Below are 26,746 nucleotides of genomic sequence, written 5' to 3' on the forward strand. Positions count from 1 at the left end.
ATGAAAATGGGGAAATGGGGGAAGGTGCCATAGAAAACACTGTTTAAGAGCATGGCGGAGGTGGATGTTATTGAAGAGGCAACATTACCGGGTTTACTTCAGGTCAGTCTATCTAAGCCTCACTCACTAATGCATCGATCACACTGACAATGTCATTGCATTTTGGTACAACAGAAGTACACTCATTTCCAATGGGCCGCTGTGTTTGCCCTGCAGCATTGCGTTGTAGAGGCAGTTGCAGTGCTTTCTGTGTGGTGCATACGTTGGATTTATAAAACGCATGCGTCAAACTGTTTGCGTAGACGGCTTAACAGAAATGGTAGCAGAAGGTGAATGTTGAAATTTTGTTGCACACATATCCAGATAATGCTGCGTACCATTTTGCGCAATGACGCTGTAGGTATGATCCCGTAAGACACCATGGGTCTGCTTGGAGCTCGGCAGACTCAGAGGACTCAGCTGAGCTGCCAGGTTCTATGTGAAGCTGCTGCCTGACTAACTGACTACTCTGAGCCAAAAACACTTCAACCTCGTGACATCGCTGTGGACACGCGTGCCAAAACACCATCTGCCCAGTTCACTTACTCCAGGAATGTCTCTCTGCAATTGCAGGCCTCTCTTCAGCCAAGTAGTATGACGCATGTATGGAAACCTCCCATCTGTGTGTGAGTTGGTGTTTTCTTGCACGTGTGTATTTGTACGCGCATCTGCGTGCAATCCTGCACATTTGGGATAGGTTCTCTGGGAATTACAGCATCAGTGTTTTGGCTGGGTTGCTAGTTTTTTTCGCCAGAGTAACTCTGCAATTACTCTTTTAACCTCCTTGCTTGATTTTCATCTGACTCTATGTAGCTATGGCCTACAGCAGCCCCCTTGAAGCTTGCTTTCTGCGGGTAGGAGAGTAGAGCCCAACATTGGAGCAGGCTCCCCTTGGCCTCATCCAGGGAGATTAACCCCTCAGTGGAGGGAGGCTCTAGGGAGATGCTGCCTCTCAGCAGAGATGATATCAGCCCCCTGCCACCAAGGCCCACCACTAATTTGAGTATAAACAAAGGAGAGAGTCCTGCCTGCATGGCAGAGCCAGGGATCACCACTGCCCATGACATAATTTGCCTCGCAAAGCACAAAACGCTAATGGGGAAAATCATATGAGTACTACAGCAGATGGGGAGGGGATATCAAAATGAAATTGTATTATCGAAAAATCTTTCCAATGCATAATTTGTTCTGGCAGACAAACACACAAACACAGGCACCACACACACACTGGCTTATGAAACTGGCTTACACAGCCTTATCTTAATCCAGGACCAATGCCATTCGATTCCCTCGCTGCAGTGCCTGGAAATGCATACATACATCTGCCCCCATACACACAGATGCACAACCATGCATATCTGCAAAAACACACAGAATCAAGTGTCAACACATGCACACACACACACACACACACACACACACACACACACACACACACACACACACACACACACACACACACACACACACACACACACACACACACACACACACACACACACACACACACACACACACACACACACACACACACACACACACACAAACACACACAGCCTGTGCATCTGGTCCTAGTCCTACAAACATCAGCAGCTCCATGGGGTCCCAGTCCCCGAGGCCTTTTTCCATGAACCTATCTGACAGGATGACAACCTCAGCGTGGTGCATTCACAGTCGTCACATCTCTATCACCAGGATAAAACACAAGCAAGAGGATGGGTCACAGTGATGTTTGTATCATAAAGCCAATGTCCTCCCTGCAGGAGGCCGGATCTGATAAACAACTTGATTGTTCTGTCTCCATCTGCGATTCCTCCCATGGAAAATAACATTAGGTAACCTTACAGGTTACTAGGCATCAGGCCTGTTGCCATGCAACCTGTTGACGTGCCCTGTTTTACAGTAATAAAACATTATAAAAAAGACAGTTGGCAAATGGAAGACTTAACTTTTTACTAAACAAACAGTAAATGTGTACAATGCATTTTTTGTATGTGTATTTGCAATGAATCACTTTACATAGCACTTATACAAGATCCACAGAACAAGATGAGAAAATATCTACGTTATTGTAACTGGCTCTGCTCAGTGTTCTGCTATACGGCATTAATAAGACATGACTTTCTGCCAGTTGTCTGAATGGGATTGGGATCTGTGGTTACATATTTAAGTCATACTAAATGTGGGGGGGTACTCTCTCTCTCTCTTCCCTGGGGAGGCCACAGACGCTGTCCATCCGCCTGCCCGTTCCTGGGCTGGGCTGGGCTGGCTGCTATAGGACATAATCTCCACCAGACTTAATGGGCTTAATGTGCACTACCATCAGGCCTCTATCTGGGTTTACAGGCCTCTGTGTGTGTGTATGTGTGTGTGTGTGTGTGTGTGTGTGTGTGTGTGTGTGTGTGTGTGTGTGTGTGTGTGTGTGTGTGTGTGTGTGTGTGTGTGTGTGTGTGTGTGTGTGTGTGTGTGTGTGTGTGTGTGTGTGTGTGTGTGTGTGTGTGTGTGTGTGTGTGTGTGTGTGTGTGTGTGTGTGTGCGTCTGTGCTTCTCTGCGCGTCTCTGCGTGTGTGTGTGTGTTTGTTCTACAATCTTTGAAAATGACTTTGTTTATGTCCTCCAATAAAAAGAAGTGCAACTTCTTTCTAATCATCAGATGTTCCTATAGCTAGCTCAGGACATGCCTGACAACACAGTTAGAGTTATGTGATGAGTCAACATACAAGTCCACAAACATAGAGGGATGGTTCTTGCTGGGAAGGCCTTTGCCCCAGCGACAGGAAAGCAGCAGAGAGCATCAAAGGGAAAAGCTAGGCTTCCTGTTCGGGAAATATATGGTATTTCAACAACCCTCCCATTTACCAGGAAGGGCTTTACTCAATTTCTTTAGAATCCAAACAATGAGCATTTCAATGTTTCCAGCACCACCTTGCTTTTCTATTCATTATCACCCACACGTTCAGTATCACCCACACATTCTGTATTACGTGTGTCTGGCCATCTGGTGTGAGATTGATTGAGCAAACAGTTGACACGGAGCCGTGAGCTGTGAGTGGGGCTGATGCTGAGAGTACTGGGGGACTTTCATTTGTCAACAGCCCATTTGTAAACAGTCATTTGGACTGACCATGAATTTAAAACAAGTATTCCTCTGCCATTTTTAAAGTCGTGCCACCCTCCATCCTTGACTTTTCTTAAATAAGTCTATATAACACACTGCTGATGTTAGAATGTTAATATCACAAACAGAACTGGAGTCATAACCAGTTTTATGAGGGCATGTCATTGTCTTTATGGATTTACCTGGTGCCCCTGCATCTCCCGACAGTAGGGCCGCAAAATGCTATTGTGTTACTTGAAATAAAATATAAATCATATTCTAATGCTACCTTAGAACATTGTAAACACAACCAAATTATTATTTTTGCGATAGCATATATGAAATGTATTAATTACACTGTTAGAATGTTGCAGTCAAAATTACTGCTCATTAGCTTGAAAGGGGTTCCCTCGAGGCCCAGCGGTTTTAGTGTTAAAAGGAAGGTGAATGCAGGCCATGGCCTTACAGTGCTGTAGGAGCTTCCAGGAATAGGACAGATTTTAGAGCCTGATTGGGGATAAACAGTGATTAACTCTTCAGGGCCCATGGTGGTTCAATCCTTCCCCCCCCTCACTCACTCTCCCTCCTCAAAGCAAAGGACATGCATAGATATGCTACAAATCCTTCTGCAGACACAGGCAGAAACGTAAAAAACACGGAACAAGTCTCCTCCCAGTTAAGTTGGATTTCTTCTTCTTATCATAATTGTATTATACGAACACGACAAAAATCCTTTCAATCCTCTATAACAAAACATTAGTCCTCCAATTCATCACAGCAACTCCTCCAGGGGTCATACAGTGTAGTACACAGTGTGAAGTTAAGGTTCTAGGAGAGCTAGACAGTCTCTGCTTCATCACTGTCGGTGTTTGGTCATGGTCAATATCAGGACGACTTTCAGAGCAGAACATTCAGTGCTGATTGCATCCTTCACAGCAGCCTGCATGCTCACTGTACAGCCCTCATACCACCAGTGATGATGAGATATGGTCCCATTCATCCTCATTCACAGCAGCCTGCATGCTCACTGTACAGCCCTCATACCACCAGTGATGATGAGATATCGTCCCATTCATCCTCATTCACAGCAGCCTGCATGCTCACTGTACAGCCCTCATACCACCAGTGATGATGAGATATGGTCCCATTCATACTCATTCACAGCAGCCTGCATGCTCACTGTACAGCCCTCATACCACCAGTGATGATGAGATATGGTCCCATTCATACTCATTCACAGCAGCCTGCATGCTCACTGTACAGCCCTCATACCACCAGTGATGATGAGATATCGTCCCATTCATCCTCATTCACAGCAGCCTGCATGCTCACTGTACAGCCCTCATACCACCAGTGATGATGAGATATGGTCCCATTCATCCTCATTCACAGCAGCCTGCATGCTCACTGTACAGCCCTCATACCACCAGTGATGATGAGATATCGTCCCATTCATCCTCATTCACAGCAGCCTGCATGCTCACTGTACAGCCCTCATACCACCAGTGATGATGAGATATCGTCCCATTCATCCTCATTCACAGCAGCCTGCATGCTCACTGTACAGCCCTCATACCACCAGTGATGATGAGATATCGTCCCATTCATCCTCATTCACAGCAGCCTGCATGCTCACTGTACAGCCCTCATACCACCAGTGATGATGAGATATCGTCCCATTCATCCTCATTCACAGCAGCCTGCATGCTCACTGTACAGCCCTCATACCACCAGTGATGATGAGATATCGTCCCATTCATCCTCATTCACAGCAGCCTGCATGCTCACTGTACAGCCCTCATACCACCAGTGATGATGAGATATGGTCCCATTCATCCTCATTCACAGCAGCCTGCATGCTCACTGTACAGCCCTCATACCACCAGTGATGATGAGATATCGTCCCATTCATCCTCATTCACAGCAGCCTGCATGCTCACTGTACAGCCCTCATACCACCAGTGATGATGAGATATGGTCCCATTCATCCTCATTCACAGCAGCCTGCATGCTCACTGTACAGCCCTCATACCACCAGTGATGATGAGATATCGTCCCATTCATCCTCATTCACAGCAGCCTGCATGCTCACTGTACAGCCCTCATACCACCAGTGATGATGAGATATGGTCCCATTCATCCTCATTCACAGCAGCCTGCATGCTCACTGTACAGCCCTCATACCACCAGTGATGATGAGATATCGTCCCATTCATCCTCATTCACAGCAGCCTGCATGCTCACTGTACAGCCCTCATACCACCAGTGATGATGAGATATCGTCCCATTCATCCTCATTTACAGCAGCCTGCATGCTCACTGTACAGCCCTCATACCACCAGTGATGATGAGATATCGTCCCATTCATCCTCATTCACAGCAGCCTGCATGCTCACTGTACAGCCCTCATACCACCAGTGATGATGAGATATCGTCCCATTCATCCTCATTCACAGCAGCCTGCATGCTCACTGTACAGCCCTCATACCACCAGTGATGATGAGATATCGTCCCATTCATCCTCATTCACAGCAGCCTGCATGCTCACTGTACAGCCCTCATACCACCAGTGATGATGAGATATCGTCCCATTCATCCTCATTCACAGCAGCCTGCATGCTCACTGTACAGCCCTCATACCACCAGTGATGATGAGATATCGTCCCATTCATCCTCATTCACAGCAGCCTGCATGCTCACTGTACAGCCCTCATACCACCAGTGATGATGAGATATCGTCCCATTCATCCTCATTCACAGCAGCCTGCATGCTCACTGTACAGCCCTCATACCACCAGTGATGATGAGATATCGTCCCATTCATCCTCATTCACAGCAGCCTGCATGCTCACTGTACAGCCCTCATACCACCAGTGATGATGAGATATCGTCCCATTCATCCTCATTCACAGCAGCCTGCATGCTCACTGTACAGCCCTCATACCACCAGTGATGATGAGATATGGTCCCATTCATCCTCATTCACAGCAGCCTGCATGCTCACTGTACAGCCCTCATACCACCAGTGATGATGAGATATTGTCCCATTCATCCTCATTCACAGCAGCCTGCATGCTCACTGTACAGCCCTCATACCACCAGTGATGATGAGATATCGTCCCATTCATCCTCATTCACAGCAGCCTGCATGCTCACTGTACAGCCCTCATACCACCAGTGATGATGAGATATCGTCCCATTCATCCTCATTCACAGCAGCCTGCATGCTCACTGTACAGCCCTCATACCACCAGTGATGATGAGATATGGTCCCATTCATCCTCATTCACAGCAGCCTGCATGCTCACTGTACAGCCCTCATACCACCAGTGATGATGAGATATGGTCCCATTCATCCTCATTCACAGCAGCCTGCATGCTCACTGTACAGCCCTCATACCACCAGTGATGATGAGATATGGTCCCATTCATCCTCATTCACAGCAGCCTGCATGCTCACTGTACAGCCCTCATACCACCAGTGATGATGAGATATCGTCCCATTCATCCTCATTCACAGCAGCCTGCATGCTCACTGTACAGCCCTCATACCACCAGTGATGATGAGATATCGTCCCATTCATTCTCAGTATGACTCACATCTTGGATAAAATCATAATGGCCATATAAGTGTCCATCTGTTTCCTGTCAATGGAACACCTCTGACATGGCCTAGTTTGACTCATGGAACAGGTTCTTTGTGTGGGAACTGAACTGACAGAAAGGAGATTCAACAGGGAGATTGTTGAGTGAACGTTCAAGACTAAAGCCTCTGAAGTAGCAAACACAGTAACTCAATAACAGTTTAAAAAATGCGATAAACAACCAAATTGACAGTATGTTTGTAAAACCAGACCACAGTACAACTTTCCAAAATGCTAATCACTGGGCAGATCCCTATATATAGTATCATCATATCATACAGCATGCAGAGTTCTTAATATGACTTGTCAGTTGAGTATTGTAGAGATGTAGGATCTTAATTTGAGCCAGTTTGCTACAGCAGGAAAATAATCCAGCAGCAAGAGGAAAATGTAATTATTATATAGATTATAATTAATGGACATTTGTGTAGCCGTTGATGCATTTCTCTTAAGATAAAATTAAGTCTGAAATTTCTAAGTGTAAACTGCAAACTTCAGAAGCCTTTTTAAACCTCAAATACACTACACGTTTTAAATGTCCCGTATTGCAGGAAAGTTCTCTGTCAGTGAGCTCATGTAGTGTTTGTTTTCCCTGCCTTTCATCACGTATACACCCATTCATTATTTCTCACCTCTGAGTCACAGCTGCTCCTGTTGGAGCCGCCAGCAAAACATGTATTTATGTCAGATTAAACAAACAATAGTACATTTTTAATCCCCATCTCAATGATAGGTTGTGATAAGACTCTTGTAATGCCATTATCATGGTGTTAATGTTACTGTAATATATGCGCATGAGATTGAGAGGGGAAAGTCTATGCTTGTGCAAGGTCAAGATCATAAGGTGTTTGGGGGAAATGCAACATGGGCTCTATAATCTTGTCAGAGTTCACCCCTTTGACTTCTTCTTCGTTTACTTGGGAGATAATAAACATTCAAAGGACTAAAATGGGACAGCCCTCCAGTGAATCAACTTAAATTGACACATTTTTATTGCCGCACAAACGTTTTGTGTGTGAGCCCTTCTTCAGCGTGCAAAGGCAATTGCAATCATTGTCACAACAATATCACATTTTCAGTCAGTATTGGCCCAATCAAGAGATCCCAGTGAATTCAAATGTGCATATGTGCTGTGATCCTAACCCTGACAGCAGTGGTGCAAAGTACTTAAGTAAAAAATACTTTAAAGTACAGTCGTTTTTTGTGGTATATGTACTTTACTTTACTATTTATATTTTTGCCAACTTTCACTTTTACTTCACTACATTCCTAAAGAAAACAATGTACTTTTTACTCCATACATTTTCCCTGACACCCAAAAGTACTTGTTATATTTTGACACGAAAATGGTCCAATTCACACTCTAATCAAAAGAACATCCCTACTGCCTCTGATCTGGCGGACTCGCTAAACACAAATGCTTCATTTGTAAATTATTTCTGAGTGTTGGAGTGTCCCTGGCTATCCTTCAATACAAATTGTGCCGTCTGGTTTGCTTAATACAGTATAAGGAAATTTTAAATGGTTTATACTTCTACTTAAGTACATTTGAGCAAATCACTTTACTTTTGATACTTTTAGACTTTTACTCAGCATTTTACTACTTGAGTCCTTTTCTATTAAGGTATCTTGACTTAAACAATGACAATTGAGTCCTTTTTCCACCACTGCCTGACATGGAAAGCTAACAGACACGTGTGGTTTAAATTCCAGCATTACCTATCCAGCACCTCACTCCCCCAGATAAACTGGACAGCTCACAAATCCACTCTAAATTGGAGACAAAAGCCAATCGTCTCATGCTCTGGATACGGATGACCTCCCTTTCTTTACTCCTTCCCTAACTTACGGTTATTAATACAAATGCATACACAAATCATAGCAGAAGAAATAGTACTACGTAACCAGCGTAATCCTTAGGAGTTGTGAACATCTCGGAAGACACCTGGGAGAGACTGTGTTCCAGAGTCAGGAACTGGGTCAGACAGCACGAGACACGAGTCTCTGGCAAGGAGCACGCTAGGCCTGGCTGTCCCAGGGACTTTTAGCAGAAGTCAACTCAAAACGAGAGGCCATTTAAGTGGCTTTATGGTGGCGCTGGAGAACTGCAGGAACTGAAAAATAACCTATTTTTGGTTAGAGTTCCCTGAGTCTTGAACCTGTCCAGCCACAACCATACATTGTACCCTGTAATTACGTGTTAGAACATCCTGGATTTCAGGAAGTTCAACATTAAAATGTGTTTATGTGTTTTTGTTAAATAAATCCCACAGTGCCAAACAAAGGTACACTTGAATCTCTATGAATGGAAAACACCGACGAATCCCAGTCATTTCCCTCACAGCACAAACAAGAAGAGGTAAACCATTATTTTTTTTTTTTTTTTTTTCATGTAAAGCACATTGTGTTCCATTCCATGTATGAAAGGTGCTGTATAAATGAAGCTTGATTTGATTTGATTTAAAACTTTGATATGCTCGTCCATATTCATTGGGGATATGTACTGTAAATATGAGCCCACGTGACTGAGCCTACGTCCCTCAAGCACATCAATCAATAGGATGACGTAAACTCTGCTCTATTTTCCTTTTTAAAAGGTGGAGATCAATACCATAACCTTTCCCCGAGGAGAACATAGTGGTCTGGCACACATATCCTTACTACTATGGTATTCATATACTCCCCTAGTGCCTCTGTACGGTCTTACAGTAACACATTGAGCGGTTCAAGCAAAACATTTACACCAGGGAATCGGCTGCATGGATCCTCTTGGGGCGAACTATTTTGCTATTTACAAAAAGCTGACCTTCTCAATCGTAGTTCACTGTTTGAGTAGAGGGTGTGAGGGATAGACAGGGCGTAAACCAGGAAGTTTCAAATGAAACAACAGCAGCAGCAAGGCCATCACATGCCTCACACCACTGACGACCCAGAGGGTTTGGCCCAGGCTGTTCTTTTGACGTATTTCTTCTGCCCCTCAGGTGCAGAGCAGGAAATGAAAGTATGGCTCTGTGTTCATAGGAGCCCAGCATTAATAAAGACTTATGTCACCATGTCATCAGAAGCCTCTGGTGAAATCTCTTCAGAGAAATCTCAAGGAGCCGTTGAGAGAGGTGAGTTTTAGCAGGACACACAGACTAATGAAATGTAACATGATTGTGATAGTAGATGTGTTCTCTGTGTGATATGGTCTAACAAAGATCAACCAAAAAACAACATTGGTTTCACTATCAAACTGAATATCCAAAATAAAATATATTTGATGTATTATCAACTTAAAAACTACTCTACAATGGTGAGAAGGGCAATCAGTGATTTTTCTCTTAACAAGATTAACTATACCCATCTAAAAACAAGCTTGTAGTATAATAAGTAGGTTTCCAAACAAATTATCATGCTGGCATATCTGGGTCAGAAATTCATCTCTAGATGTTACAACATTGTTATAATCATGATTATAAACTGTGTGGTTCGAGCCCTGAATGCTGATTGGCCGAAAGCCGTGGTATATCATATACCACAGGTATGACAAAACATTTATTTTTACAGCTCTAATTACATTGGTAACCAGTTCATAATAGCAATAAGGCACCTCGGGGGTTTGTGGTATATTGCCGCATTGCATCGTGCATAAGGACAGCCCTTAGCCGTGGTATATTGGCCATATACCACACCCCTCTGGCCTCATTGCTTAATTCATGAACAGATTAGTGTTTATCGACAATCTGATTTAAGATGGAACAGCATGATCAATAATATGTTTCACCCTGTCATTTGTTTATGAGCTTCAACCTTGCTGTTGTCCAATTAGATCACACACCGAGTTAATTGCAAACCCTCTCTCTGTGTGGGTCAGCACATAGATAGAGTATGTGGGTCACAAACAGTAGTGAAGTATTTACAGTTGGCCACTACTTCTGTAATCCTTAATCTTCTTAGCAAACTCCAGTAGTCTCATTCCAACCACAAACAGTGTGTCTTATCATGTAATAAATGTTGTTAGAACTAACAGAACATCCTTCTTATTCATTTGAGTATATGCTTATTAAGAAAATGCTGTTCATCAGTACCTGTTTGTATTATACATCCCCCTCTCAGTTAAAGTAAGCAGAGACTGCTGTTAGATTTCTGCCTGCCAAGTCCTCCAGTACAGACCAGTGGTAGATTAGGATAGATTTGTCTGATTCCGGGATTTCTCCAGTTAGGTTTAAGTTAGACCTGCCTCTATTGGACTTGACAGGGACAACACACAAACCTACCCCAAACCCACAACGCTCTCCTGTCAAACACCAATCACTTCATACCAGACAGTTGACAAACAGACCACAGGGCAGTTCATCCCACCAATATTATTAGCATTTCATGTAGATTTGGTAGATGTATTTATGTAAACACTACCAAATGAAAACACAGAGATGAGGTGTGAAAGATTAGAGTATAAAAATAGCCTTCGCTCCAGTTATCTGATATAGGCATTCCATGTCCAGATATAATCCTGTTACATCATGCATAATCACAATTTCTGTTTATTACTAGCTACATTTCTATTTCCAGAATTAGAACAGTATCCGTTTGGAGTTGTCAGATTTATATTAGAAGCAGGTGATTGTGATGTACATTGCATACATGCACTTTGAAGACAGAGAAATTTCAGTGAATAGTAGGCTATTACTGATTGAGAAAGACAAAAACACAGGACACTGATAACGGCGAACTCAAAGTAAAACTGATTTCCCAACAAACTCTTTCTGCATTTAACAGCATACTGGCCTAAAACTGCTGTCAGGCTCCCTCGGTATGACTGGGTGTTTTGCGCACGTAAAAGCGGGGTATGTTGTTGAGAGTCCCCCCAACTCCCCCTCTGATCTGCTTCGTCCAATGATCGCGTCGAGGGCGAGTCGGGCCTCATCGACGAAACGAAGGAGACGGTGGGGGAGGGTCACGTGTGTATACACTGTAGGGTTCAGTACCACTCAATTCGTAGTAAGTTGTCAACGTCCTCCCCTTTCGAGAACAAACCTCGTCAGACTGGAAACTGTATCGCTAAATGCTGCAGTAGCCTAAGTACCTACGCAAAAAGTAATAGATCTAACTATACCGTTTTTGTATTTTTTTCTTCCGAATAGAAAAGGATACGACGTTTGTTACAAGTGAACACCAAATGTAATTACAGAGAAATGTCAGTGGAAGTACAGCAAAACCCGATGCCTCCGTAGACTTGTCGCCGTGCCAAATCTGTACTTTTCTGGTGAGTTTTCCTAAAATATTTGTATCATTTTTCAGCAGACTGCATATTGAGTTCCACACAAACATATTTCTTATCTATGTTCGGACGAAAGCATTGACTTTACTGTTTCATTTGGCTGTAGAATAAATAGGTGGGCTATGATAAAATATAGCGTGTGTTTGAATGTAGTGGTCAACAATATCCTCACAGATGTTATGTTATCTATAGTTTTATCAACTATAGATGACAGTTATCCTTGCTTAGCTCCCAATGGTCCGGAGCACCCATAGGAAATCGGCGCCGAATAGGTTACAAGCAAATGGATACAATCCGCGAGTCTAGATTCTGTGACCGATATAATGATACATTGCTTTTAGTTTATCAGGATGTATTACATTGGACAGTTCAACAAGTTACGAAAAAGTAATCAGCTTTGTGCTTTAATGTTTCTGGAAACACTTGCACAAATAGGTTTCGTAATCACTAAAGACCCTATTACCAGCAATCTGATTCATGCATAGGTAGATCATACTGTGACTATCATCAACAACATTGATTTGAAGGATGATGTAACTTACAAACATATGAACATTTTACATGAACCTACCGTTAAAGTCAGACTGGTCTCATAGACTAGACATAGTAAACGTAAATCCGGGACACTCAAATTAGTATGATAAACTGCATGACCAAAAGTATGTGGACACCTGCTCCTTGAACATCTCATTCCAAAATCATGGGCATTAGTAGGGAGTTGCTCCCCCCCAGCCTTCACTCTTCTGAGAAGGCTTTCCACTAGATGTTGGAACATTGCTACAGAGACTTGCTTCTTCTATTCAGGCACGAGCATTAGTGAAGTCGTGCACTGATGTTGGGCGATTAGGCCTGGCTCGCAATTGGTGTGCCAATTCATCCCAAAGGTGTTCGATGGGGTTGAGGTCAGGGCTCTGTGCAGGCCAGTCAAGTTCTTTCACACTGATCTCGACAAACCATTTCTGTATAGACCTCACTTTGTGCATGGAGGCATTGTCATGTTGAAACAGGAAAGAGACTTCCCCAATCTTTTGCCACAAAGTGGGAAGTACAAAATCGCTTAGAATATCATTGTATGCTGTAGCGTTAAGATTTCCCTTTACTGGAATGAAGTGGCCTAGCCCGAACAATGAAAAACAGCCCCAGACCATTATTCCTCCACCACCAAACTTTACAGTTGCCGCTGTACTTTGGGGCAGGTAGCGTTCCCCTGGCGTTCGCCAAACCCAGATTTGTCTGTCGGACTGCCAGATGGTGAAGCGTGATTCATCACTCCAAAGAACACATTTACACTGCTAGCTGTGCCACCAGAGACTCTGGGTTCGAGCCCAGGCTCTGTCGCAGCCGGCCGCGACTGGGAGGTCCATGGGGTGATGCACAATTGGCCCAGCGTCGTCCGGGTTAGGGAGGGTTTGGCCGGTAGGGATATCCTTGTCTCATCGCGCACTAGTGACTCCTGTGGCGGGCTGTGCCCAGTGCACACTAACCAGGTTGCCAGGTGCACAGTGTTTCCTCCGACACATTGGTGTGGCTGGCTTCCTGGTTGGATGTGCGTTGTGTTAAGAAGCAGTGCGGCTTGGTTGGGTTTTGTTTTGGAGGACGCATGGCTTTCGACCTTCCTCTCTCCCGAGCCCGTACGGGAGTTGTAGCGATGAGACAAGATAACTACTAACAATTGGATACCACGAAATTGGGGAGAAAAGGGGGGTAAAATTCAAACAAACAAAAAAGTTGGCAGCTCTGAATTAGGATTCAAAGATGCAGAAATAATGGGGTGTCAGCTATAATTTGGCACCTTGAGTTTGAAGAAATCTGTTTTGGTTTATTGAACTACAGTAAGTGATGTGAATGTAATTACATCATGGGTCCCGGATCTGTACTACATAGAAATGCATAATTATGGATATGTCATTATCTTCATGGTGATGTATCCTGAATAGGTACACAAAGGTAGAAATATGCAATATCCTCCTTTGCATTTTGGGGTATTATTCTACACATTAGCTATTATTCTAATGAACTCTGCCCCCAAACAAGACCAAATTTGGTTGTTCTGGACCGGACCAAATTTCAACCAATCCTAGACTTATATGTTTCATAAGTTTGGACATCATAGTTTAGCACAGTAGAGTACAGAGGTACCAATGCCTATAACTGTTAGAACCCCGAATTCACCAATATAGGGCTCCAGATTGTGGTGTGTGGGGCCACGATGAGGCTAGTCGCTCCTAAAGACATTGGACATTGTTATTCTTACTGTACTGTGCTGTCCAAACTTGTGAAACATAGACGTCTAAGATTAGTTAAGATTTGGTCCGGTCCAGACAAACCAAATTTGGTCTTGTTTGGGGGCAGAGTTCATTAGAATCCAGCGACGGCCAGAGCAGATGCTGTTTACAGTAAATGGAAAGAGAGGGGGCTCATGGGTAGGTGTCAGTAAGAGCCGACTTTAACTGGGAAGAGAGAGGCAGAGAGAGGCAGAGAGAGGCAGAGAGAGGGAGGGGTTGTCCAAACTGTTTTCAAACTTTCACTTTGACTACCAGACAACAGAAAGAGAAAGAATGAGCTGAACATAACAGTATGCCAGTGGAGGGTAGGACAGTAGCAGATGACCCAACTCTGGTTTGTGACTACTATGATTTTCCATTGTAGCCAATTCAATTACAGTAATTCTGTTACTGATTTTCACAATTCTGTAATTGATTTGGTGATAGAATTAAAAGTGTTAATAAATCAAAATGTGTATCAGTAAAAACATTCGTTGATAGGTCTACCTTTACTTGTTACATGTGCTAACTTTCATTTATCCTCCCTCCTCATGAGGGCGAGAAATTCAAATCTATCAAAAACATGTGGGTTTTTGGTAACAGTGAAAAGACAGAAGGCAATGTTTCTTAAACTTACAGAAGGCAAATCATTTTGCCAAAAATAAATATAAATACTGATATTAGTTGTCAGAGATCTTTACTTCAACATTATTGTGTTTTGATGTTTTCCTAATTCCTGGTAGATGTTTTCTCACCTCTTTTCATTCTGTTTGACCAGAAATCAAAGTCATTAGTTATGCCTAATTTTTAAGATGGAAAATGGATGAAAAATGTATCTATGCCTTCATTTCCTGAAAATATAGACTGTTAGATTTGATTTGTCACCTAATTTGATACACATGAGTCATTTTACAAGTAAATAATGGGAAACTATTTCACAGGTGGCATGATGTTCAAGAAGACTGACAGGCCATGCTCTCACAGATTACTTTGGTTTTAGAAATGTACTTGCACTGCAACCAACTACACACCTACCTGTCAAACATCATTTTTTCAGGGTGTATTTACATAAGAAGTCATTTGAGAAGGGGATTTTGGTTGTGCTTTGGCATCCCTTGATATAGTAGCCTACTGATATGTAACTTCCATTTTACTCAATTTACTGATATCATCATGTTGTTGTTACTTAATTGGTAACTAATGCATTCAATTGTGTTTATGATATAGATACACTTACTACTCGTTAAAAGTCTCATTGGTGGTTAATTACAGTGTTAAAACATATATTTTGGAAAATATTCACAGATTCCTATGATTATTTTCTCCCTATTCTGCATTAAAACTGCTATTTAAAGCCCCCATGCAGTCTTTTTAATTGTATTCTTAAATCATTACTATATGTCTAATAAATCACTGTGCGTGTTTATTTAAAAACATGTTTTCATTTATTTCCTTAAGGCTCTTTTCCATTGAAATGCTCAGTCTGATCGTGTGGCGTGTTGATACAAATGTAAATATATTTACATACACAGCCCTGATTGGCGGATAGGATCTTCTAGACCAGGGGTGTCAAACTCATTCCACCGATGGCCAAGTGTCTGCGGGTTCTTTTTTTCTCTCCTTTCAATCAAACCCCAGACAACCAGGTGAGAGGAGTTCCTTACTAATCAGTAACCTTAATTCATCAATCAAGTACAGGGGAGGAGCGAAAACCCCCAGACACTCTGCCCTCCGTGGAATGAGTTTGACACGTGTGATCTAGACTCTAGAGCCCTCAAACTCAACTCTGGACCTCGAAGTCAGTTCCACTGCTTTTTTTTCTTAATTGTTCCCCTTTAATCAGGCACTGATTTAGACCTGGGACACCAGGCTGGTGTAATACATTTTCAGGTAGAACAGAAAACCAGCAAGCTCTGGACCTCATAGGGTAAGAGTTAAATACCCCTGGACTAGATCCTTCCCGCTTACCCCTTCAAAGTAGGAGGATACATATGCAAATAAAATATGACTGGTCATTGGTCAGAATAATCAGATCCGATTATGATGTCATGCAATGGGCCAAAAACTCTGGAATGCCAATATAGAACAGAAGTTCATTAGTTTACATGAATTCATGTTTTTTTAGTAGCAGCATTCCCCTATATGAGAACTAGGGGAAGCACTCGGGTGTGTTTTTCCAAGTGTGTAGCTGACATGTTTCTACTGGATTTACATAAGAGACATATCACATTTTCCCATTTCGTCATCAACATTGTCTTCCTTCAATCACTTCACTGAGTGCCGTCCAAACAGGAATTATTGTTTACAGGAATTATTGTTTACAGGAATTGTGCAATATTTAAAAATAATAATTTTCAGGACGTCACTCTTTTAGACTGAGGTTGATCACTGTTCTTTATCTCCTATAGCCTCTTGTCTAGCATTTATAGTACATAGACTGGCTTAGATTAAGGACCGGCTGGACTATCAATAGAAAGCACAGAGTAGATTAGATTAGATAAAATTAACAGAACTATTTACTGCAATATTGTAAATAAGTCTGTTTTTTTTGCACTGAAGTAGTAAGAGAAGCCACCTGCCAGATGACATACAAAAGCAGAATGCATAGTTTTGCTCCTCATTTTGCTGTGATTGTGTAACAAAGTCACGCTAGGCCATTAATTATAATGAGTGAAAATGCACCAGGTTTTACACTGTTGAGCGTTATGGTAAATAACAAACTCTAAGCCTGCGGCACACCAGAGCGGGCACCTTAACACGAATCACACGCCGCTCCCCTCGCTTGTTATGCTACTCTGAGGGAAGCGAAAGCAGCTGAGAATATCAAAGGGAGCTATTCATGAGAGCTGAAGGACTTTCACAGGTGGAATTATTCATGAAACAGTAACGTGTTCTCTCATCGTTCTGAAATGTTCATGTGTGTTCCCTCCTAGCCTCTCCTCAAACGGAAGTGCAACGAGGACAACTGGTGTGAAACCAGACGTGATGCCAATGTTATCCTGTTTGGGAGAATAGCTAGATTTTTGAGCAGAGGAAATTGCTTGTATGGTATGAAATGAGTTTGAATGAAATGTTGTCCTAATCTAATTGCGGTTAGATTCAGAGTTGATTGAATGCTCTGTTGTTAGTTTGCGCAACATCTGAAAGTAAGTCTCCAATTGTGCAGTATGATCCTTCCAAAAAGCTGCTCTTGCTCCAGCTATCAAACACGATTACAGACATGTATGTGCTCTCATGTGACGTCATTCAGGCGATTCTGAGAAATAGCTGTACGTTCCAGAGGGGAAGTGAGGGGTGTGAGCCTATCACAGCGTGTCACACGATTCACATCAAAAACCCTGAGATATCAAACCCATCTGTATCCCTGAACACCTGGTCTGGAGGGAGGTTTCCCCTTTTCTACTTCTGGTAATATTAAACTAACAACATTGAACCTTGAAGATGAGTGAAATGAGAAGATTGTCTTGGATCAGGACACGGGGGAATATCTTGGTGTTCCCATACTAAATGTGTTGTAGTGAGCTCCTATGGTTACAGCATACAATATTGTACCAGGCTAGTGTAATACCACAGTCACGGTAAGGTTTCGTGACATACTGTTGACCGAAGGCTTCTTACAATTCAACCAGGTGTCCTATGAATGACATTTTCCCATCTCAACCAGGTGCCCTTGTATAGTGGAGAAAGCGTCTATGGGATGCCCTGTTGTGTTGATGTGCCTGTTACTGTCAGGGACGCGTCAGCGGCGTAGATGACTTTTTTCACACCCTTAGGAATGTGTCTAACGTCCCAGTCCAAGTTCTGTCATGGTCTCTTGAGAGAGAAAAGGTTCTGGAAAACCGCTGAATGAAAAGAGATTTACAGAGAAGAACTGCAGTCTATTCCAACACGAAGATTGTACTGGAATACAAAAGAAGTTAGTTGTGTTTTGATGTTCGGTGTGGGTAATTAAGAGGGTGTGTGTGACATAAAAGGTGATTATATCTCAGGCACACAGTGTGCTGTGCCTTTTGATTGTTCACACACACACACTCCCACAGCCCGTTAGGCTGCTGTGTTCATTATTAACACACTGCCCAAGTCTCTGGGAGGACTCACACAGTCAACACTGCTGTCCCATGAATATAGAGACATTTCATGTTTTTCACACTGTATTCATACACTGTATTCTTCACATTGCTCATTCTGCAATGTCCCACTGTACATTGCAGTTTTGTTACACTGTTTATACACGCTGCGTATTTATATACTGGATTCATATTTATATGCTGGATTATAAACTGGGTGGTTCGAGTCCAGAATGCTGATTGGCTGTCAACCGTGGTATTCCAGACCGAATACCACAGGTCTGACAAAACATTTATTTTTACTGCTCTAATTACGTTGGTAACCAGTTTATAATAGCAATAAGGCACCTTGGGTTTGTTGTATATGGTCAATACACCATGTATCTATAAGGCCACAAGGCGAGACCCAAATGCAGACACAGGAGGCAGATGGTTGAGCTCCGATATTTATTATAGCAAAAGGGGGAGGCAAAAGGCAGGTCGGGTACAGGCGAGAGTTCATAAACCAGGTCAGAGTCCAAATGGTACAAGACGATAGGCAGGCTCGAGGTCAGGGGCAGGCAGAGTGGTCAGGCAGGCGGGCTCAGAGTCAGGACAGGCAAGGGTCAAAACCCAGGAGGGTGAGAAAAGAGAGACTGGAAAAAGCTGGAGCTGAGACACAAAAAACGCTGGTTGACTTGACAAACAGACGAACTGGCACAGAGAGACAGGAAACACAGGGATAAATACACCGGGGATAATAAGTGACACCTGGAGGGGGTGGAGACAATCACAAGGACAGGTGAAACAGATCAGGGCATGACAGTATCCAAGCACTCTGCTTTGCGTCGTGCATAAAAACAGCCCTTAGCCTTGGTATATTGGCCATGTACCATACTCCTTCAGGCCGTATTGCTTAATTATACACAGAGTGTACAAAACATTAGGAACACGTGCTCTTTCCATAACATAGACTGACCAGGTGAATCCAGGTGAAAGCTATGATCCCTTATTGATGTCACTTGTTAAATCCACTTCAATCAGTGTAGAAGAAGGAGACAGGTTAAAGAAAGATTTTTAAGCCTTGAGACAATTGAGACATGGACTGTGTGTGTGTGCCATTCAGAGGGTTAATGGGCAAGAATAAATATTTAAATGCCTTTTGAACGGAGTATAGTAGTAGGTGCCAGGCACAGGTTTGAGTGTGTCTAGAACTGCAACGCTGCTGGGTTTTTCATGCTCCACAGTTTCCTGTGTGTATCAAGAATGGTCCATCACCCAAAGGACACCCAGCCAACTTGACACAGCTGTGGGAAGCATTGGAGTGCAACTCAGTATTAGGAAGGTGTGCTTAATGTTTTGTGTATCCTGGATTCTTATTCATATACTGTATGTTATGTTAGGATCTAGTAACTCAAGCATTTTGCTGCACCCACTATAGGGACCCATTATAACATCTGCAAAACTGTGTACATGTCCAATAAAGTTTGATTTGATTTGAGGAGAGACAGACTCTAACTAGAGGGTTGATAGCTCAAGATACACACTGTTCTTCCTGTTTGGTACGGCAGGGTGTTATTCCAAAAGACAGGTTACTCACATGCCTTTTGTCTTTAGTCTTGGTGAGCCCTCCCCCACCCCTTTAAACTGGAGCAGAAAACGAGTCACCTGGTAGCTTTAGAGTGGTTTTTACAAGGGGCAATGGCAGCCCCATTTCACCTGTCTCTGGGAAAGGAAAGCATCTGGGAGTTTTTGAAAGCGTAACCGAACACCGCCCCCCCTGCTGCATGCCCCTCCATGCAGTATACTCTCCTTACAGCCAGGTGTGGAGGAGCACACAGGAACTGTGTGTGTGTGTGTGTGTGTGTGTGTGTGTGTGTGTGTGTGTGTGTGTGTGTGTGTGTGTGTGTGTGAGTGTGTGTGTGTGTGTGTGTGTGTGTGTGTGTGTGTGTGTGTGTGTGTGTGTGTGTGTGTGTGTCAAATCTACTCATATTTTTTTGTATGCGCCGAATACAACATTGTCTAGAAATGTTATTCTGTAGTAGTCTGACCAGGTCACCAGGTAAACACTACGTAATATGAGCTTGTAAATATGCTTCCTTACTTTGCGGCTTGTGCACCAGTCGATTCATCCAACCTTTTAAAATCATATGTTTTTTGTCTCGCGCTTTTACGAAGCATCAAACCCCATGTCTCTCTTCGGGGAATCTTATCATTGATTCTATATTTTTCATTTTGAACTATCTAAGCTTGAATACAATGTTGAGAATTCTCCCTGTGTTCCATTCCCTCCTGACATGAGCTCTTTTGTTAGCGTATGCTTTCACTTCTTCCTGAGCAGAACTAATATGATCAGAGTTGGCATGTTACAGTTCAGACTCCGACAGCAGAGTTATGTAACTGCTGTTTTAATGAGCAGCCTCTCACTGCGCCGAGCAGCAGGATGATCCCCAGTCAGGCCCCCCCCTCCATGTGCCCAGGCGTTCTCTCTGACCTTGCCCTGAACTCCAACCTCACGCTCAGTCCACTCCACACTGACCCCTCCCTGGGACCGCGCGACCAGGCACAGGGGGGCTACCCATCACCCGCAACATCCTTCGCTCTCTCTCTCGTCTCTGTTCCTCTCGCACACACACACACACACAAGCCAGTGTAGTAACCTGAACAGAAGGCGCCCATGCTTTGGAAGAGACATGGATGGGAAGAAGTAGAAGCCAAGCGGCCTGCAGAGTCAGTAAAGAGGGAGGTCTTCATCTGGAGGGCAACAAGGGCAACTCTCCGAAGGCAGCCTGGCCCCTGCATGTTATTCTTCCATTGGAACAAGGGATTCACTTGCTCTGGCTGGAGAGGCCCAGAACACTGCAGAAAGAAATCACTTTTTTAAAGGCTGGAGCTGACCAATGAAACATATTGTGAGGAGTTTTTATTCAGCCAGTGAAATGCAATGAAGTGGAATTAATGGTGTAACCCCAGGCATAATAGCCATGCCGTGTGTGTGTGTGTGTGTGTGTGTGTGTGTGTGTGTGTGTGTGTGTGTGTGTGTGTGTGTGTGTGTGTGTGTGTGTGTGTGTGTGTGTGTGTGTGTGTGTGTGTGTGTGTGTGTGTGTGTGTGTGTGTGTGTGTGTGTGTGTGTGTGTGTGTGTGTGAGAGAGAGAGAGAGACTGGTCTTGCTTGCTTCTCTCCACAGCGTAGCACTTTTAAAGAACCACAAGAATGACTCCAATAACATAGATAGTCCTAGAACATGAACAACTTGAAATGAGAAAAACCCATGCCTATTGTTTAGTTTGTGGTTTCCCACATAGAAAAATATATTTCAAGTGATGGATTCATGATGGATTATGACATTGTTTAAAAGAGAATGGAATCACATCTCTTCATATTTGAGTTATTTTAATTCACACAGTAGGAAGGAGAGCGGGAGACCGAGGGTGGAGAACATTCTCTCTTCATATTTGAGTTATTTTAATTCACCCAGTAGGAAGGAGAGCGGGAGACCGAGGGTGGAGAACATTCTCTCTTCATATTTGAGTTATTTTAATTCACACAGTAGGAAGGAGAGCGGGAGACAGAGGGTGGAGAACATTCTCTCTTCATATTTGAGACAGTAGGAAGGAGAGCGGGAGACAGAGGGTGGAGAACATTCTCTCTTCATATTTGAGTTATTTTAATTCACCCAGTAGGAAGGAGAGCGGGAGACCGAGGGTGGAGAACATTCTCTCTTCATATTTGAGTTATTTTAATTCACACAGTAGGAAGGAGAGCGGGAGACAGAGGGTGGAGAACATTCTCTCTTCATATTTGAGTTATTTTAATTCACACAGTAGGAAGGAGAGCGGGAGACAGAGGGTGGAGAACATTCTCTCTTCGTATTTGAGTTATTTTAATTCACACAGTAGGAAGGAGAGCGGGAGACAGAGGGTGGAGAACATTCTCTCTTCATATTTGAGTTATTTTAATTCACACAGTAGGAAGGAGAGCGGGAGACAGAGGGTGGAGAACATTCTCTCTTCATATTTGAGTTATTTTAATTCACACAGTAGGAAGGAGAGCGAGAGACAGAGGGTGGAGAACATTCTCTCTTCATATTTGAGTTATTTTAATTCACACAGTAGGAAGGAGAGCGGGAGACCGAGGGTGGAGAACATTCTCTCTTCATATTTGAGTTATTTTAATTCACACAGTAGGAAAGAGAGCGGGAGACAGAGGGTGGAGAACATTCTCTCTTCAGTCATCAGTGTTAATACTTGACCACACATCAGCACTTGTTTATGTAATGAAAAACAAGATAACTTAACTAATGTTGTTCTCCTCTCTCTGTCTGTCTCCAGCCAGGCCAGTGCACCAGTGCAGCCCTCTCTCAGAGCCCTAGCTATGTGGAGCTGTATGGCTTACAATGAGACGGACTCCAGCCCCGAACACCGGCTCTGCCAGGACTTTGGCCTTGTCCTTTCCGTCTTCTCCTTGTTCTACCTCATGGTGTGCTTCCCCGTAGGGCTCTGCTACAACGCCCTGCTGGTGGTGGTCAACCTCTCCAACAAAATGTCCATGACCATGCCAGACGTCTACTTCGTCAACATGGCCATCGCTGGCCTGGTCCTCAACCTGGTGGCCCCCGTGGAGCTGCTAGGCCCTAGCTTCACACGATGGCCTGTGTGGGAGTACAACAATGAGATCTACATCACCCTGCTCATCCTCTTCAATATCTCCTCCCTGGTCATCATGTACTCCACCACGCTGCTCAGCCTGGACTACTACATCGAGCGAGCCCTGCCGCGCACCTACATGTCCAGCGTGTACAACACCAAGCACGTGTGCGGCTTCATCTGGGGCGGCGCCGTGCTCACCAGCTTCTCCTCGCTGCTCTTCTACGTGTGCAACCACGTCTCCACCAAGATCATCGAGTGCTCCAAGATGCAGAACAAGGAGGCTGCGGACGCCATCATGATGTTCATCGGCTACGTGGTTCCGGCCGTGGCCGTGCTGTATGCTTTCGTGCTCATCCTGCGTATTAGGAAGGAGTCCACCCCGCTGGACCAGGACTCATCCCGGCTGGACCCTTCTATCCACCGGCTGCTGCTGGCCTCTGTCTGCATGCAGTTTGTCCTATGGACCCCGTACTACATGACTCTACTGGTACACACTATAGCCGGGGCGCCGGGGAGCTACGGCAGCAACAACAAACAGCGGCTCACAATTTACTTCTTCCTGAGGTGTCTGTCGGAGCTGCTGGCCTTCTCCAGTAGCTTCGCCATGCCTCTCATGTACAGGCAGATGAACAAGAACTTCTCCCACAAGCTGCAGCGGCTGCTAAAGAGGCTAAACTGCAGGGACACATCCTGCCCTCACGAACACTCCTCAGTGCAGCAGGTGGCGACGTGAGACAGGGCCAGGCCTTACTAACCCCTAACCTCTTACCCAGGCTGCACTTATTATCACAGACCCCACAGAGCCCACAACACGTGGCCTTAGAAGTCAGCCACAGGTCCACTGCTGCCGCTCTGGCTGGAGTCTTGACTTTTAATGAAACTAAGGAATCTTCAGTGACTTTCTAGAACTTAACTTTCTTTGTCCATTTCTGTAGCGAGAGGATGAACCAAGTAGAAACCACTAAGTGCATTAGCAAGCTTGTCACTTGGATACTTGGTTGTGAGATTGGGGGCGCAAAGCCGTTGTAATGCGGTGTCTCTTCTAATACACACATGGGTGATTCACCAACATAGGCTGTAGAGATATTGCGCTGCACACCAAAACGGACAATGAGTTATACTATTGGAGTAACAATTGTTTTTATATCTCATGTGTCAATCAGCATGTTACTACTATGCATGTAGCTGGTAGTAGGTTGGAAGTGGAATACAATCTGTTTATGACCCTGTCAGACCACCCAGTGCCCCGGAGCCTGAGGCCATGTCTCATTGAAGAGTTCCTGTCCAGCCTCGCCCACAACACTCTGGAGGGGTCTCAAATGGCACCCTATTCCCTACATAGTGCATTACATTTGACCAGAGCCCTGTGTGTCCGGTTAAACAGTAGTGCACTATATAGGAAATAGGGTGCCATTATGGACACATCCTCTGTCCTCCACTGTCTTGCACCTGGAAAAAACCTTTTGCCTGCTCGTCACCCTCAGCAGTTTACACAGTACTATACATGTACCTCGTTTAATTTTACACCCCTACGGCATTACATAGGATCATGTGAACTACGGAGAGAACTCTCCACACAGCTTCTATTCAGGGTTCAGGCATGGCCAACTTGCCTCTTGTGTCCTAGAATGCTCTCACTTATCTGGCTGCACACAACACCCAGTCATTGTGTGGGGAACATTTGCCTTGGCTCAGTTTATGTGATGTCTAAAAGCTGCTTAGAGGCACAGAAGTGACCTGCACAGCTGCTTTGCTATCTTGCTTCCCACTAAAGAGGAAGACTGTTTATATATAAAACATGTCCTATTTATATTTCAGCTAAATAATGAACACGTCCAATCACATTTCACTCTTGGCATGCTATGGTGATGTCCGTTATTGCATGTGATTATGTGATGGTTTGAAGTGTTGAAGTCTTTGTTGCTAATATGAAAAGGTCAGTTTAGTCATCTCCACTTTGAAAGAGACAATACAATGATAAGCTGTAACCCATTGTTTAAACATGTTGCTTCTTGCTACTGCTGGTGTATCAGGCCACCTCATGATAAGTATTGACTTAATTAAAAGCTCAGCAAAACCCTTTGAGTTTCGTGCTGAGGAACCCTAAAAATGAGTCCACACCCTGTTAATCATTATTTAAGCTCTGGTCAAAGTCCTAATTTATTACAGTTGAAATGCTCTTTCTGAGCAGTAGAGCAACAGAGGGACAGATATGTCACATGTTCTGCCCTGCTACTACCAGAAACAAACAAATGGCTTATGTCTAGACTTATATTGGCTCATTTTAATTCCAGGGTTGTTGAATGATGGTAGAGTTCACTGAAAATGTCATGCAAGAGCCAGAATCCTTTTTCATTGTATGGTAAAGTTAGTTATACGCAATGTTAATCTACCTTTAGATATGACCGACAACACCAGGAAATAAAGAATGGTTAGGAATAGGAACTGAAATAGGAAACAGTAAATTCTCACAGTTAAAGATTCAGTCTGAGATCTTAGGCACTTCCAACTTCCTAACATATCATACGAAATGGATGACATGGTACACAATTCTTTTCTACTTTCAGGTACCAGTTTTGTCTCAAGAGCACTACTTTCAAAACTACTGGCTGAAATGATAGAAAACCTTTGGCACGTCACTTTAATGTGATTCTTAGTTTTCGAAGGACAGATTCCATCGCCCTTTACCTCCCCTTTATGTTGTGCCGTTATAACCCACCAAAATGAGTATATACTTTTTTAAAGAACCAGTACTGTATGTTTATGGGAAACGCTATTCTTTTAAATCCACGTATATAAGCAGAGATAAGAATGTATTTTATTTCATGAGGTTTAGCTACATAGGGCAAGATGAATCCAGTTTCAGATGTGATGATTTTGTGACTGTGTATATACCAGTATATATGTATAATATGAAATATCTGTATATATTGTATGTTAGAGATTTACTGGAAAAACACCATGTCCTCTCACAAATACAGTATTATTTTCTCAAATATATATTTAGATACTGTAGCTTCAGTAATCTTCTCTATTGTCGGTTGAGTCAAAGACTGATTACACAATAAACTAACACGGGAATTAAACACAATGTCTGTTCTTTTAGTTTCTCTTTGTCTTGATGTTCACAGTGTTCTTTTGACATTTTTTGCTAATGTCAACTGTATCCAGTCTCCACGGTACATTGTCATGAATATAATATAATAAATAATAATGACAAATCCATGTCAAAATAGATGACATTGTAGTCCATTGCAGAGGGTATTCTTGTGTCAGTAAACAATGCCAAACATATTTTTCATTGCTGTTTGAAGCCATGGTGATAGGGCCAGCTATAGAGAGCAGAAACCACACTTGTGTCATCTTACAACATACTGTAATTAGGTTTGGTTGCCCATCTACAGAGCTTGGTAAACCATAGCCATTTATACTGTAAAAAGAGCTTGTTTCTCCCATTGGCAGCTGGGTCTCTTTTTTTTCAAATCAACACACTAATCACATGGGACAGGCTCAGACAATCCCACCTGGGACCCTGTGACCTGGGGGTGTTTCCCCGGGTTGGTCCAAATACAGACCTGTCATGTTTTACATCCATGTGGTTGAAACCCAGCCTCGTCAACAGCAGGATCTACTTAAATCACCCGCACATTTTGAAATGAATCGATGCTATTTATATATTCCGATGAATTTAAGCCCCCTTTAGAGAGATGATGTTATTATGGGTTGATATCCCCTCCCCGATGTC

At 43.4% G+C, this 26,746-nt stretch overlaps 1 protein-coding gene across 2 annotated transcripts; it reads left to right on the forward strand.

Annotated features, from left to right (window-relative positions):
* On the forward strand, positions 1 to 26,238 carry LOC118384522 (probable G-protein coupled receptor 146). Of its 2 annotated transcripts, XM_035771127.2 has the most exons (3): positions 1 to 102; positions 9,761 to 9,892; positions 22,684 to 26,238. In XM_035771127.2, the coding sequence occupies exon 3, from the start codon at positions 22,727 to 22,729 to the stop codon at positions 23,732 to 23,734; it is 1,008 nt and encodes a 335-aa protein (XP_035627020.2). In that variant the 5' UTR covers positions 1 to 102; positions 9,761 to 9,892; positions 22,684 to 22,726; the 3' UTR covers positions 23,735 to 26,238. The 2 variants fall into 2 exon arrangements, with proteins under 2 accessions (XP_035627020.2, XP_035627019.2); XM_035771126.2 differs by lacking the exons at positions 1 to 102; positions 9,761 to 9,892 and adding an exon at positions 11,442 to 12,027.
* Positions 26,239 to 26,746: the final 508 nt, after the last annotated feature.

The sequence above is a fragment of the Oncorhynchus keta genome, chromosome 32 (assembly GCF_023373465.1).
Source record: "Oncorhynchus keta strain PuntledgeMale-10-30-2019 chromosome 32, Oket_V2, whole genome shotgun sequence".
Lineage (NCBI taxonomy): Eukaryota > Metazoa > Chordata > Actinopteri > Salmoniformes > Salmonidae > Oncorhynchus > Oncorhynchus keta.